This window comes from Hermetia illucens, chromosome 1, assembly GCF_905115235.1.
Source record: "Hermetia illucens chromosome 1, iHerIll2.2.curated.20191125, whole genome shotgun sequence".
Classification (NCBI taxonomy): domain Eukaryota; kingdom Metazoa; phylum Arthropoda; class Insecta; order Diptera; family Stratiomyidae; genus Hermetia; species Hermetia illucens.
Window position 1 is genome coordinate 148865627 of NC_051849.1, and position 14945 is coordinate 148880571.

Consider the following 14945-nt stretch of genomic DNA (forward strand, 5'->3'; position numbering starts at 1 on the left):
AGATGCACCACTGTGATTTTTTTCAGATTTTTCGGTTGGATAGGTTCTGAGAACGAAACCTGTTACACTTTTTGGGGGTCATATTTTGAGCCCTCACTCCCCTCTGTTTCACCCAATATGAAATATTAAACCTGATTCGAAAATTACTAAAAGAAACCTTTCATTTGATACCCCACATGGCTACATTCAGTGAAAAAAAAATTTGCACCCTCCAATCACATGTATGGGGAGCCCCCTTAAACGTAAGATTACATACTTTCACCAATTTTCGTGACAATCAGTCTAGCCGTTTCCGAATAAATCGGGTGTGACAGACAGACAGACACCTCTCGATTCTAATAAGGTTTTGTTTCACAAAAAACCTTAATAAAATGTAATATAAAGTTTAAAAATACATTTTTTTTAACGGAAAATATATTTAAAAATTGTGAGTACGTTTCCGCCACTGTATGTATGTAGCCATCAATATGGAGAAATAGAAAGTGTTTGTTTGTTTAGTATGAACCGGTGCATGGAAATATATCAAGAAACATTTTGAATTTTTAACCATGTGCGAAAAGAAATATGTCCAACGAAAGTTCCTTACATAAGATGAACACAAAACCTGTATACTCGAAGCGTCCAGTTTCCGATATTTTGACTTGTTTGCTGTTAAATGGGTGGGATTCGTTGTCTTTATCGTATTAGATCTTTCGAAGCCTTCTATATTGAGTAGCCTATGCCTTCTTTTGCTGTCAGATTTGGAATATATTTGTTGAAGGACTCATTTTCAAGAATTTGTATGAAACAAAACCTTATTAGAATCGAGTCGATGTCTGTCTATTCGGCTGTCTGTCTGTCACACCCAATTTATTCGGAAAGGCTGGACCGATTGTTACGAAATATAGTGAGAACATGTGGTCTGTGGATCCCTTTACATACAGCCATTTTGGGTTCAGTTTAAGGGGGGCTTCCCATACTTGCGAAAGGAGGGTGTAAATTTTTTTTGACAGAATGTGACGATGTGGGGTATCAAATAAAAGGGCTCAATTAGTACTTTTCCAAACTGATCCTATTTGATATTGGGTGAAACGTGGGGGAGTGAGTGCTCAAAATCCGAAATAGTGTAACAGGAATCGATCTCAGAAACTATCCAACTGAAAAATCTGAAACATTTGGCAGTGACGTATCTAAATGAAATCTCAGCCTCAAAATATATCCCGTTCCGATATCTGCACAAATAAAGTTAATAGTATATTGGCATATTTTAGAAATTTAGTCGGAGGCAATAATATAGTACACAATTTTGGAAAGTTTGAATGGTACACAGATATTATTAATAAAGTTATAAAAGGTAAAAATTGTGTATTTCACGTGAATGTACCTCACATCATCATCATATAAAGTGAACTCATATGATCGGCGGAATATTTTGAATTTTTAAATATGTACGAATAGAGAAACGTGTGAACACAAAATCTTTATATTCGAAGCTCCCAGCTTCCGATATTCCGTGTATAACAAAACCTTATTAAAATGGGTTTAATGTCTGTCTATCGCACGCACTTTCCTTAATAATAATAATCGTTGGCACAACAATCCATATTGGATCAGGGCCTTGAAGTGTGTTAGAGCACTTCATTCAAGACCGTAACGGTACACTACAGTAGACTGTAGGAGACAATGTGGTCAGCATTGCACTCGCCCGAGATTATTACCCTGATTTGACTCAGGTACTCATTCACAGCTGAGTCGACTGGTATCCGACGTCAAATCACGATACAAATCCCTCTGCCACCAGCGAGATTTGAACCGCGACCTTCCGTACGACAGCCTTGTGCTCTAACCACTCAGCTATCCGGACACGCGACACTTAGACACGGGAAATTTGATGGGCGGTTAACTCCCAAACATGCGGTGAGTTACATCCAGAAGGACATAGAAACGTTGAGTTTAAGAGAGGCCGGGTCCCCATTAATGTACAACTTTTTTTCGGCAAATATAGTCCTGTGGAGTATCAAATTAAAGGTCTTGATTAGTACTCTCCGAAGCCGGTCTTGGTTTTGACATTTGCTGGAAAGGCGGGGTTTGCGAGAGATCGAAAGTGATCATTTATTTCACGGACACATTTTCAGAAACTACCCACGAAACTGCCACTTTACGGTGTCCACGCATCAAAATACCCTCCATACCAATATCTCCTCAAATTAAGTTAATAATAGTACATTACTATATTTTCAAGAAATTGACTAGAAGCCCCGCCCATTAAGTTTATCGTAGAACCATAAATGGTTATATAGACTATACAGCCCCTTTTCATTGAATTAGAACCAGCAAAATTAGAACCAGCAAAATTTCTCTGGAAATGTCTGGCGCATTATAAAAATTCTGACTTTCCTGATTAAAGTGAGTTTTATTACCTCAACTCCCTTCTACCTGTTCTTTGAGATATTCATAAAAGTATTTAAACTGATTACAAGGACTACTATTCATAATTCTTTTGTAAATTTACTAATGACTTTTGTGAAGTTGTTTGGAGATACAAAAAGTTTTGGCTTTGAACACAAAAGTGTTAATTTGCGAAAGTGAAGTTTTTTCTGTAAATACATTAGCCCTAAAAAAGGAATTCGGTACTGGCTTTATTAAGGATCAACATGTTCTCCTTTCGAGATATCGCAAGCAAGGAAAAGGTTCCTCATCAAATATTGAGCAAAATCATCAGGATGGACATCAATAATAAAAGATAAGTCCGCAACAAACGGCAAAGTTGCCGCGATAAAGGAAAACGACTCCTCGAATGGATCACAGAATCATTAAACAGGTTTGTGAGGAGCGCTTTTCTACTTTAAGGACTCTGCATCAGGCACTTCAAGAAGAGGGAATACACGTTTCAGGAATCACATTAAAAAGAAGGCATTACGAAGGAAATCGCCAACATCTATTTTGATTCTTTAATAATCCAGGAGCTTACATTTTAGTTTTACCTGAATTCGGAATAATTTCTCACATTATTAGCCAATTATCACTTGATTTTGATATTTTTTATTTATTTTTATCTCTAAGACATATTTAAAAACGGTTTTTTGTTGGTCTCATTTACCTGAGGCACTTCGAATTTTCTATTCTGCATATACCGAATGGTGCGCCCTACCATCGTGCTAAATCATCTCCTAATTTGTGAAATACCTACAATATCCAAATTCTTTCTTAACCTGCCAATTCCTCCAATCTTAACCTCTTAGAAAATGTTTGGAACTTATTGAAATCGAAAGTCCACTAATCTCAGTAATCCCACTATAGGCAAAAATTGTCGATATCTTAGAAAATAACGACAATACCAAGGATATGACTAACCGCTACTATGAAAAAATACTCGAATAAGGGCTATTATTAGTGTGAAGGTAAATATTGATATTTGAAACATATGTGAGAATTTAACTGCTTTTATCGTTAATAAAATAATAGACGGCTTCGCTTTCATCCACGACAGAGGCAACTTATCAGACGCTGCCCTGAGAGCAGCGTGACCGAAGAGTTTACTTGGTGTTGTTGGTTATGAATTATATTCATATTAAAAGCCACTGATGGCGGATCGGACCAGTTGGAAAGAAACTTTCTTTCTCGTTTTCTGACCCACGCACACCTTTGTTCTAGGCTAGAATCCAAATACAGAATTCACAGACAACATTTTTATTTTACATCTTACCTCAACAAAAAAATTGGGCAAAACGTCAGTGGTCCTTATTTGATGAACAGGGGCTGTAATATGAAGATTAGTCAAAATCCCGCTACTACTGACAAAGTCACAATAGCTTGAAGTTGTCTCTTCCGTGTAAATATACTGCAATCCAAAACACTAAATATCAATATCACACTGAAGTGAGTAGTCTGTCATGCTAAATGCGTATACATTACGGGCTACGTACAAATCGAATAGTTCTGTACTTAAATATATTTACACAAAACCTTTCATACCTGAAGCGTACAACTTCCGGTTTCCTCATTTGTTTTATTCTCAAGACTTGTCTTTAAACAACTGCATTTACACTTAATAATGGTCGCAAACATGTTTTGAAATTTTGAACGCGTTTATCTCGAAACCACGTTTTTCATAACTTCTCCGCATTTTTCTCAGCAACTGCTGAATCGATTTTAATATTTTTTGTTATCAAAATGATCGCCATACTTGTCATTATGGCTCCAATTAGGATTTTAGAGGTTCGTTAACATTAAATCCTTCTTTCTAATATTTCAGGTGAAAAAAATTAACGACAATTTGGAAATTCTAAAAGCTTTCAAAATTCTATTTTTCGTCCAATTCCGTTAGTTCTAGTTTGGGCCATAGCTACGTGTGACTTAAACAAAATCGTATTTACACTTTCTTCTTCGGGTTCCCAGTTTGGTAAAAAGCGCAGGAGCAGTTGGATCATACAACCCTGTATACAAAAGCAACAACCGAATATATTTTTTATTTTGATTTCATGAGTGTGAAAATTGTTCTTGACAAAGAAATTAGTTTCGCCTCTAGCTTGTTGCCTGGGATGTATTGCATAGTAGGAGCAAAAGCCACGTTTAATTTTTTTCACTACTTTACAGCGTTTGTCTGTTTTGCACACTTTACCGTGCAAGCTTTTTTAGGACATTTCGATGATTCATGATCACCACCGCATTTCACATAGCTTGAATTGAATGAATACCTGCCATTTTTTTGATTCTCCATTCATAAATGACTCTTTCCTTCAATCGAAGTAAATCTAATGTAACGTTCCTACTCCCAAAATTCAATGACTGCAAGAAAGTGTTTTAAACTAAACTAAACATATTTTTTTCTACATTTCTAGCGCCAGATTGAAATCATGAAAGAACAACTAGAATGTTTGGAAGAAAACCTACAGGCGAAGCGAGAAGAACTTGAGGAAAAAACTCAACTTTTGGAGAGTTCACAAGAGCGTGTAATGGAACTGAGTTCCGAGCTAGCTATGTTAAAATCAACACCAGAGGACACGAGTAAGCTATAGTTTTATAATTTTCATATTATAAAACGATAAAACAATCTTACAATCAATCAACAATCTCTGCAACTTTGAAGGGAAAATATGGGTTTATTGTAGAAATAAGGGCGAACCAAAGCGATAATTTCTGCAAAGTAAACTAATTACTGTAGTTGAGTGAGAGGATCATACCTCTTGCATACTTATCATACCCTGATAATCAGGGATCACTTTCTCGAGGGCCAGGTTAAAGAGGACGCGTGATAGGGCATCCGCTTGTCGTAGACCGTTGTTAATGTCGAATGGTCTTGAGAGTGATCCTGCTGCTTTTATCTGGCCTCGCACATTGGTCAGGGTCAGCCTTATCAATTTCGTTGGGATACCGAATTCTCTCATGACCGTGTACAGTTTTACCCTGGCTATGATATAGGCGGCTTTAAAGCTGATGAAAAGATGGTGCAACTGATGTCCATATTCCAACAGTTTTTCCATCGCTTGCCGAAGAGAGAAAATCTGATCTGTTGCTGATTTGCCTGGGGTAAAGTTTCTTTGATATAGACCAATGATGTTCTGGGCGTATGGGGCTATCGGGCCTACCAAGATAACGGAGCACATCTTATAGATGGTACTCAGCAACGTGATACCTTTTTAATAGCTGCACTATGTGATATCTCCCTTTTTATGTATGAGACAGATAATGCCTCGTTGCCAATCGTCAGGCAATGATTTTCTGTCCCATAACTGGTCGCTTTATATTTAACTAATTCCGCTGTAATTCCATCGGCTCCTAGCGACTTATGATTTTTAAGCCGACGAATTGCACGGACTGTTTTTTCTATACTTGGTGGTGGCAGTATTTGTCCGTCGTCTCCAAGGAGATAGATAGATATATTGATAGATATTGGCCCCCTATATGTTCTGACATTCATCAAGGCTGAGAGGTAGCGACGTTCAATCAGCACGTGGTCAATTTGGTTGAAAGTGGTCCCGTCTGGAGCGGTCCACGTATGTTTGTAGACCGCTTTCCGCGCAAGCCAGGTACTTCCAACAACCGTTTCGTGCGATACTGCTAACTGAATAATGCGCAGTCCGTTATCATTGGTATCCCTATGTAAGCTATGGGAGCCGACGTATCGCCTAAATAAGGGCTCCGTTCCTACTTGACTGTTGAAATCTCCAAGTATGATTTTGATATCATACTTGTAACAGGCTTCGAGGGTCCGCTCAACTGCCTCGTAGAGGGAATCCTTCTCCGACTCTGCAGACTCCTTTGTAGGGACGTGAACGTTTATGAGGCATACTAGCCTATGCTGACGATATCGACATCATGGGAAGAAGATCAAGCAGACGGCACGAGATCTTGGGCTGCACATCGATGAAGGCAAGACAAAATATATGGTGGCAACGTCAGCACCGAAAGCCAACGATGATGAAATCCGCGCACGGTTGTTGGCAGCCAACAGAACCTATTTCAGCTTACAAAACCTGTTCCGCTCAAAACGTTTTACCATAGGGTCAAAGCTCTTACTGTGCAAGACAATGATCTTGGCAGTCCTCATGTATTCCTCGGAGACTCGGATTCTTAGCAAAAAGAATTGCGAACTCTTCGCCGCGTTCGAAAGAAGAATCCTCCGAAGAATTTTTGGCCCTCTACATGAGGCTGAACGATTCCGTAGCCTACATACCGACAAAATTTATGAGCGATACCATCCGGCTCAATAGATTCTGGTGGCCGGGTCACTTAATCCGTATGGATGGGGATGACCCAGACCTCGGGGCAAAACCGGGATGTCTGGAGTTCCTTATTAAGGCAGGCCTAGACCGGATACCGGTTGTTCCTCCGTTGATGATGAAACTAATTTCTGTAGCTTTTATTATATTGTTTTTCTTATCATTGCTCGAATTGCCCAAAGTTATGTACAAACCTTGCGAAGGGCTATTGTTAGCTACGCTCACAAGACATTTCCGCGCCCTGAAACAAATTTGCAAAGAATTTCGGTCATTGGCTAAGAGTTTTTATTGAAGTGACATTTGTACTACTTTTCGGGAACCAATTTTCTTTTTTTAGACTTTTTACTTATTTAAAAAATTAAATTAATTAGATCGAAACGGATTGCTAACATGTATCGAATTGTATCGGATGAATTGCTAGCCGAAGTAGATCTACAATTTATCTAATAAAAGAGTTATTATAGTTGGCCTCAAAAAGTCTTCCTTCAGAAGATCATCATCGCCGTGATATGTTTCCAATAGAAGTGGCATAGGCGCGGTAAAAGTCTTATTTAATTAAAGTAATGAAAGTAAAAGCAACTTACGATTTAACCGCAGAATTACTCCATCTATCTGTCCTTTCAAACATGTGCAACAGTCGCAGTGTCTTACGTTTTCTTGTTACATCCGCAAAATTACATAACTACGAATCCTTATCAACAAAATAAAAGAAGAAAAGAAGTCAATATTGTAGTGTTTCCTCTTCTATAAGATTCCAATGGAGATTTGATGTGGTGGGATGGGGAACCACAGTTACCCCTGGAAATTTACTTCCCGATTACCTACGGTTGGCCTCAAAACCGATACTTCTGCCTTAAGATGGCGGATATTTTCCACTAAATCCACTAAAATCTCAAGCTCATACATTCAAAAGGGGGGTGTAAAATTGTTTTTCATCAAATATAGTCATGTTAGGTATCAAACTAAAGGCCTCGGTTATTACTTTTCGAAGCCGGTCTTAGCTTTGACATTTGTTGGAAAGGTGAGGAGTGCGGGGGGTTGAAAGTGATCATTTCTTTAAGGGAACCATTCTCAGAAACTACCAAACTGAAAAATTTGAAAAAAATCAGGAGGCTGCCACTATATGTTCCGAAATATCTTCCATACCGATATCTGTTCAAATAAAGCTAATAATAGTATATTACTATATTTTTTATGATTGGTTGGAAACTCCCCAATATTAGCAAGTAAATTCTCGTTAGCGCGAATTACGTGATCATACCATCGAAAACGCCCCCTCGCAGTTTTTCCCCGATCAGTGCAACCTCATATCGATCACGGATATCCTCATTTCGGACGTGATCAAAACGTGTCACGCCACCAGTGCAATGCACCATCTTCGTCTCCATTACCGCAAGACGCAACACCAGTTGTGGAATGCCACTTCATCCAGGTCGCATTAGTGCGTGAAGCAATTTCAAAACGCAATACTCCATTGGCTGATAACATTGACCGGAGATATTTAATTCGCTCAGTTCTGCGTTATGCTTCTTACATAGGGAAATACAAAATCTGTTATACCTGAATCGTCAAGCTTCCGGTTTCCCGACTTGTTTACATAGATTAGTCCATTATCATTTGCCTTATAGTGTAGGTTTCGAATGTATATAGCTCTCCCTTGAAGCAGTGAGGGAAAGGGAAGGAAGTGTAGATGCGCAGGATTGCAAAGCCCCAGTATAGTCCTATTTTATTTCCTCTAAGCGCCGGTCACCACACAAAGGAACCATAAGTTAGGATGAGACGGATCACGGCTGTGTATATCCAACGAACCATCCACGGCGAGAGACCCATTTCCTCATAAAGGCCTTGCAGCCATAGAAAACTATACAAAATCTAGGATCACACCCACATACTTTAATTTGGAGGAAAGTGACAATTTTTATCCATTTAATCACGGGATTTATTATATATCATCTTGTAACCCGCAACCTTACCTACCCCAACGCGCCTTCCATAATATCAATGATAACGGAACATCAATATCACCAAGTAGTCAGTAAACGCCACTACCAGAACACGAGGAAGATGGCGCCACCTTGCGGTGTGCCTCTACTCTCCAATCATGCCTTCTTTGACGGCCCTAATTTCTCAACCACACCTACGCGACATCGTAGACGGTTTTTAACAATGTATAGTATTTCAATTCTACAAAAACTGCACGGACTACAAGGAACATTTCCGCAAATCTATAAACCCGGCAGCTTTCACCGAATGCTATATAATTAAAGGAAAATTCCTTTCACCTCACCGTCTTCTGGTCATTATCGTCGATATGATACCCACAATCAATTTCCTTCACCGGGCCATCAAACAACTTTCTACCACCTACAAGTTTTTGTGATATATATGTTTCCCTGAGCAACGTAATATATTCGTTTTGAGAATGAAGAGGGGTCCTAAGTCCGCATCAACTTAATGCAGGACCGGACCAATTGAGGAGCAACTTACTCCTTCTTTTCTGGTCCACGGACCCCTCGCTGGGCCTGCACCCAAACTTTTTTAAAAAAAGTGAAGTGACGGCGGCTTTACGGTTTCTTACCAGGACAGAGGCAAATCGTCAGACGCTGCCTCACCTCTGCCCTGGGAGCAGCGTGACCGTAGCGGCTCGCAGATGTTGAATGCTCCTTTATATAATTCGTAAAACACGACATGCCTACGAATTATATTGAGCGCAAATCCGCCTTGCTGACCAAAGCTGGCCATGGCTGAAATATTCGTTCACTTTTTTTAAAAAAGTTTGGGTGCAGGCCCAGCGAGGGGTCCGTGGACCAGAAAAGAAGGAGTAAGTTGCTCCTCAATTGGTCCGGTCCTGCATTAAGTTGATGCGGACTTAGGACCCCTCTTCATTCTCAAAACGAATATTTCAGCCATGGCCAGCTTTGGTCAGCAAGGCGGATTTGCGCTCAATATAATTCGTAGGCATGTCGTGTTTTACGAATTATATAAAGGAGCATTCAACATCTGCGAGCCGCTACGGTCACGCTGCTCCCAGGGCAGAGGTGAGGCAGCGTCTGACGATTTGCCTCTGTCCTGGTAAGAAACCGTAAAGCCGCCGTCACTTCACTTTTTTTAAAAAAGTTTGGGTGCAGGCCCAGCGAGGGGTCCGTGGACCAGAAAAGAAGGAGTAAGTTGCTCCTCAATTGGTCCGGTCCTGCATTAAGTTGATGCGGACTTAGGACCCCTCTTCATTCTCAAAATGAATATTTCAGCCATGGCCAGCTTTGGTCAGCAAGGCGGATTTGCGCTCAATATAATTCGTAGGCATGTCGTGTTTTACGAATTATATAAAGGAGCATTCAACATCTGCGAGCCGCTACGGTCACGCTGCTCCCAGGGCAGAGGTGAGGCAGCGTCTGACGATTTGCCTCTGTCCTGGTAAGAAACCGTAAAGCCGCCGTCACTTCACTTTTTTTAACGTAATATATATTTTTGTCATCGCCCGCCGCGACGAAATGCATTTTTCATGCTTTATCGCGGTATCAAAGCTTTGGCACGTTTCACTTCCCTCCACTGAGTCTCTCAGCGCCTTATGTCTGCCAATCCGCTTTCACTTAATGAGACTTAACACATTCTTTTGAGACGTGTCTGATAATTTAAATTCCGTCACAGATACGTGTTATGTCTGTCATTTATCGCAAGGTTGGAGAGCTGCAACCAACCAAGTTCAAAATAGACCGCTAATGTGATGCACCTTTCGCTTGACAGTGGGAGAGTTATCTTGCTGTTCGGACGACAGATACTTTGAATAATCCGCCTGAAGATATTGATGAACATTGGCCGCCATTAAAAACATTCGAGGCGCTATTCAGGTCGTCAGCCACGTTCCGGAGGGGCGTCGCAAAATCTGGCTGACTGCAAAATCATGGAAGTAGACGAACGAACGATTGAGGCCCGATACCTAAATATCAGGAAGTTCAGCGTATTGTCCGCCGTAAAAAAGGAAATCTGTATTTGCACGGGTCAAACAAACAGAAACTGCTGCAGATAACAATGATTTCCTAACAGTATACCACATCATGAAAGAATTTTCATGTGGTCGCAAAGCTTTCCATGGTCTTGCGGAGGAAGTTAACGATCGACTCCTCGTTTACGACGATGAGCAGCTGTAGAGGTGAGGAGCACTGCACAACGACTAGCCACCGTAAGATAGGGGTACGTGCTGGTCCACCAACTGAAAGGGAAATAATCTCGGCCATCAATGCACTCAAACGGAGCGAAACTACTGGGCTTGATGGTCTCACCTCAAAGCTATTCATCATTGCTTCTGCAGTTGTAGCAGAGCTGCTACTTCCACTTATCCGGAAATCCTGCGAATTCAACACCTTTCCTAGAGACATGAAAAAGGGGATGATCGTTAGGATTCCGAAAAAGGTTACATGTCTTGAGTGTGCAAATTGGAAGGGTATTTGCTCGCCTCCTGCCTTTGCAAAAATAATAGCTAAAATAATCCTGATTTGCATCAAGGAACATCTCAAAATCTTGATCGATAGCGAGCAGGCAGGTTTGCACCTCCTACAATGACCGTATCAACACCTTGTGGGTAATTTTGGAGCCGTGCGCGGAGTCCAAATCTCCGCATCATGTGTTCCTCATAGATTCGAGAATGCTTTCGATAGTGTTACCAAAAAGTGTATCTGGAGTGCTTACTGTACGGAGGTGGGACATTCCAGGAAAACTAATGACTATTATCAGGGTAACATACGATTACGCAAAATGTCACGTACTGCAGTGACAATTTGATGATCAAAGCAGGATTTGCCAGGGTTGCATCCCGCCATCGGTATTATTTGTTCTCATTATTGGTGATGTGCTTCATGCTGCTTTGTCCTGAGGACGTGGAGGGCTTCAAAGCACTATGACATCTTTCCTCAAATACCTCGACTGACATCTGTTTGCTCTCACCGAGTCATGGACCTTAACGAAATGGCTCTGTATTTAGAAAGAAAGGCAAGCAAAGTAGGATTGAATATAAACACCAACAAAACCAACGTTCTCAGTCTGGTAGGTCAACGCACTCTATCTGCATTAATGGATAGAATATCGAAGGTGTTGACCAATACGCCTACCTCGGTAGCGTCTTTCAGCCAACGGTGATACTGAACTTGAAGTCGCTCGACGCATTAACAACGATAAATCAGTCTTCTTTGCTTTGTCCAAAATTTGGAAATACAGCTATCTCAACATTAAGGTAAGGCTATTCCCCGTCAGTGTTCTCTCTATGCTACTATATGCAAATATTACATGGAAAATGACCACCACTGTTACTCAAAAGCTCCAAACTTTCATCAATTCATGCCTGTGCAATGTCATCAACAATAATTAATGAAGAACTTCATCGGCGCGCAGGCTAGTTACCTGTGGACGTGTTGATTAGAAGGCGGAAGCGGTAGTGTATAGGTCACACATTAAGAAAGGGCGGCTACTGCATTGCTGGCAACATAATGCAGTGGTATCTACTATCTCAAGATGGCCTACGAGTAGATCGCCCCAGGAGTGCTCGGCGCAGAAAAGTGCGACAGGAGTGCAAACATCTGGAGAAGTCCTGAGGGAAACTGAAGCGCTTTTCAGCAAACTGTAAACAATTGCGCGAAAGCGTGGTTGATTCGCTATGCTCATTTGAGTGTGAATGGCAATCATATACATATTTACAAATGAAAAGTTTCCCACAGCTAAACGATAGCTAGATCAAGAAACTGACTCCTGTTGAATTGGGAGAACTTAACTTGTAAATGAACGGAGTTTCGACTCCCAAACGAAAGCAAACATCTGTCAAATGGTGGTCTATTTCGAAACTTAACTTACTTAAGTGCTATTTTTGTTATATACATCCAGGAGACAATTTCTTAATCTCCTGCTGACTGCATTATGTTCGATTTGGTTAGGTGTTCATTGTCGGTCAGTCGAAAGCCAACTGACCTCATAGCCACCATCTTTCTTCACTAAAGCTCAGAATATCCAGCCGATTTCACTATTGTACGTGAAACTGTCCCCGGGTCATCGTTGACTAATACAGTTGTGTCTTCAATTCTGTTCAGCAACATAAAAAAAACCTCCGACTACAAGTTAGACCAGAATTGCTTCAAGTTAGTAGAACACATTCCAACTTTGTGATGAAAACCAAACTATACCAATTTACTCAAAGCAAGGCCCGATATTTAAAACCTTTTCACATTAAGAGACTTACAATGATGTGAACATAGATGCTTGCAAATTTATTATATATTGTATATGTGCAGATAAAAGAATATTGAAATTTGCAATGATAACTGAGAACTGACAAAATTTTTAAGCACATATTTATTGTACATTCAGATCGTAAGGGTAACTCATTATTCGCCGAAGTCGATGATCAACGTCAGCAGATGAAACGTGTGCTGGCGGCACAAAAGAAACATTACCTGCAAATGAAAAAATGTTATAACGAAAGCGAACAAGAAATCCGGAGACTGAAACGGGAGAACGCTGCTATGCACAAGGAAATGCAAGTCTGTGCAACCATTTTCTTGAGTGCCGATAAGCGATATAAAGGTAAGAATTTTATTTCCTTCACAAATTGATGATGATACTATTCAGACATAAATCGCTTATATTCGGCTATCTAGAGAAGCTAAACGAACGTATTTTGCAACTCCTGAAACAAAATGAAGGACTAGAGAAGAAACTTATGTGGACCCAGGAAAAGTTGATAGCATTATCGTTAGACAAGGGAATTAATTGGTTAGACTCGATGTTGGCATTTTGCAAGTAAGCACTAATTAACTCTACCATTTTTCAATCCCCAATTATAAATTTGTCTCAATCTTATACGAAATCTATTTCAGAACTGAAACTGAAGAACTGAAAGAGCAGCTTCGTAGTATTCGCATCCAAAAGGGAATAGTGGAAGAAAATCTACAAAATTCACAACAAGAGCTAGCAAAGTAAGTGATAAAAGCAAATTATTGATTTGAAAAGATTAAATTTCGGGTGTCCCCTAATTCTTCAGGTGGCGTTTTGAAGCATTAAAGTCTCGCTGCATAATAATAAACAGAGAAACCCTTCTAGAGGAACACAAAATCGATTTCAAACCTATTATTTTCACAATTTCCGAAAAACAGTTGGAAATCGCTCAGCCACAAATATTCTCAAGGAATGAAGCCTGTGCAAACATTAGCCCAACTTCATCTACAACAACTGATGATAAACTATCGAATTCTTGTATCAATACTGGAGAAAATAAAGCTCCTAATAATTCAGAAGTCATAAAAGTCGAAAGCCCAGATGCTAGTGAAGATGTGCGGGAAACAAAACCACAAAAGAGTTCACCTATTATCAAAACCGAGAGGCCGACTTCGAATGAAAATTCAACGGTAACAGGTTTCAATAGCACACCAACAACTTCACGGAAATTTGAGCATACCCAGACCAATCTACCATCGAATATTAGTCTATGTTCTATTAGCAGTCCCCCAATCATTCAGGTCCAGAGCCCAGAACATGTCCCTGAATCGAAACTGCCAGCAGTGAAATTTGCAACAAACAAAGACAACGTGACAAAATTGAATTCATTTGCAAAGACACCATTCAAAAAGAAATTTGAAATATACACCGAAGAATCTGAAACGTCCAAAGAAAGCAATTCATTTGAAATCTATGAGGATACGGTTTGCAAGATGCCCGTGATCAAATGCAAAGATTTGAATAGTTTGCGAGAAAAGCCCAAAGACGATAGTATCATTTTCTGCGATACGATAAAAAGTGATTTTGAAATTTACGAAGATACTGTTTGTCGACTTCCGGTGGTCAAAATTAATACCTGCAATGATGAGACCAAGGAAAATGAAGGGTCACAAATTATACTCAAAGAGAAGTCTGACTGCCAAGTGAGCTCAGCTAACCATTTAGGGTCTATTCTCACTGAACATAATGAAAAATCGTCAAGCCCGACATCGATTCTGGTGAAAAATCGAAACATCTTAGATGACTTGAATGAAGTGAAAACCGTAACTTTCAGCCCAGAATTGACTACTGAAATTCAAATCGACAGTGAAACAGAATGTAAGGCACCCATCAAGCCCAGAACTAAGTCACAAGTTGTTGTTAAGCGAATTGTGGTTAAATCCAACTTTAATAAGAAAGAGTAATTTATTAGAAGTTAAGAAATGAATATTTTATATTTTTTTATATTTCTAAAAAATTAATACAATGAATTAAATGCAATATATA

The 14945-nt window shown here is 39.9% G+C and overlaps 1 protein-coding gene across 1 annotated transcript in view; it reads left to right on the top strand.

Moving 5' to 3' along the window:
• Positions 1–14934, top strand: part of LOC119646254 (protein Spindly) — a 37483-nt gene extending 22549 nt beyond the window's left edge. The window contains exons 2-6 of the mRNA XM_038046659.1: positions 4821–4986; positions 13053–13268; positions 13343–13484; positions 13562–13660; positions 13726–14934. Coding sequence (XP_037902587.1) covers positions 4821–4986; positions 13053–13268; positions 13343–13484; positions 13562–13660; positions 13726–14863 — 1761 coding nt within the window. The 3' untranslated portion in view covers positions 14864–14934. The remainder of the gene's footprint in view (positions 1–4820; positions 4987–13052; positions 13269–13342; positions 13485–13561; positions 13661–13725) is intronic.
• The last annotated feature ends 11 nt before the right edge of the window (positions 14935–14945 follow it).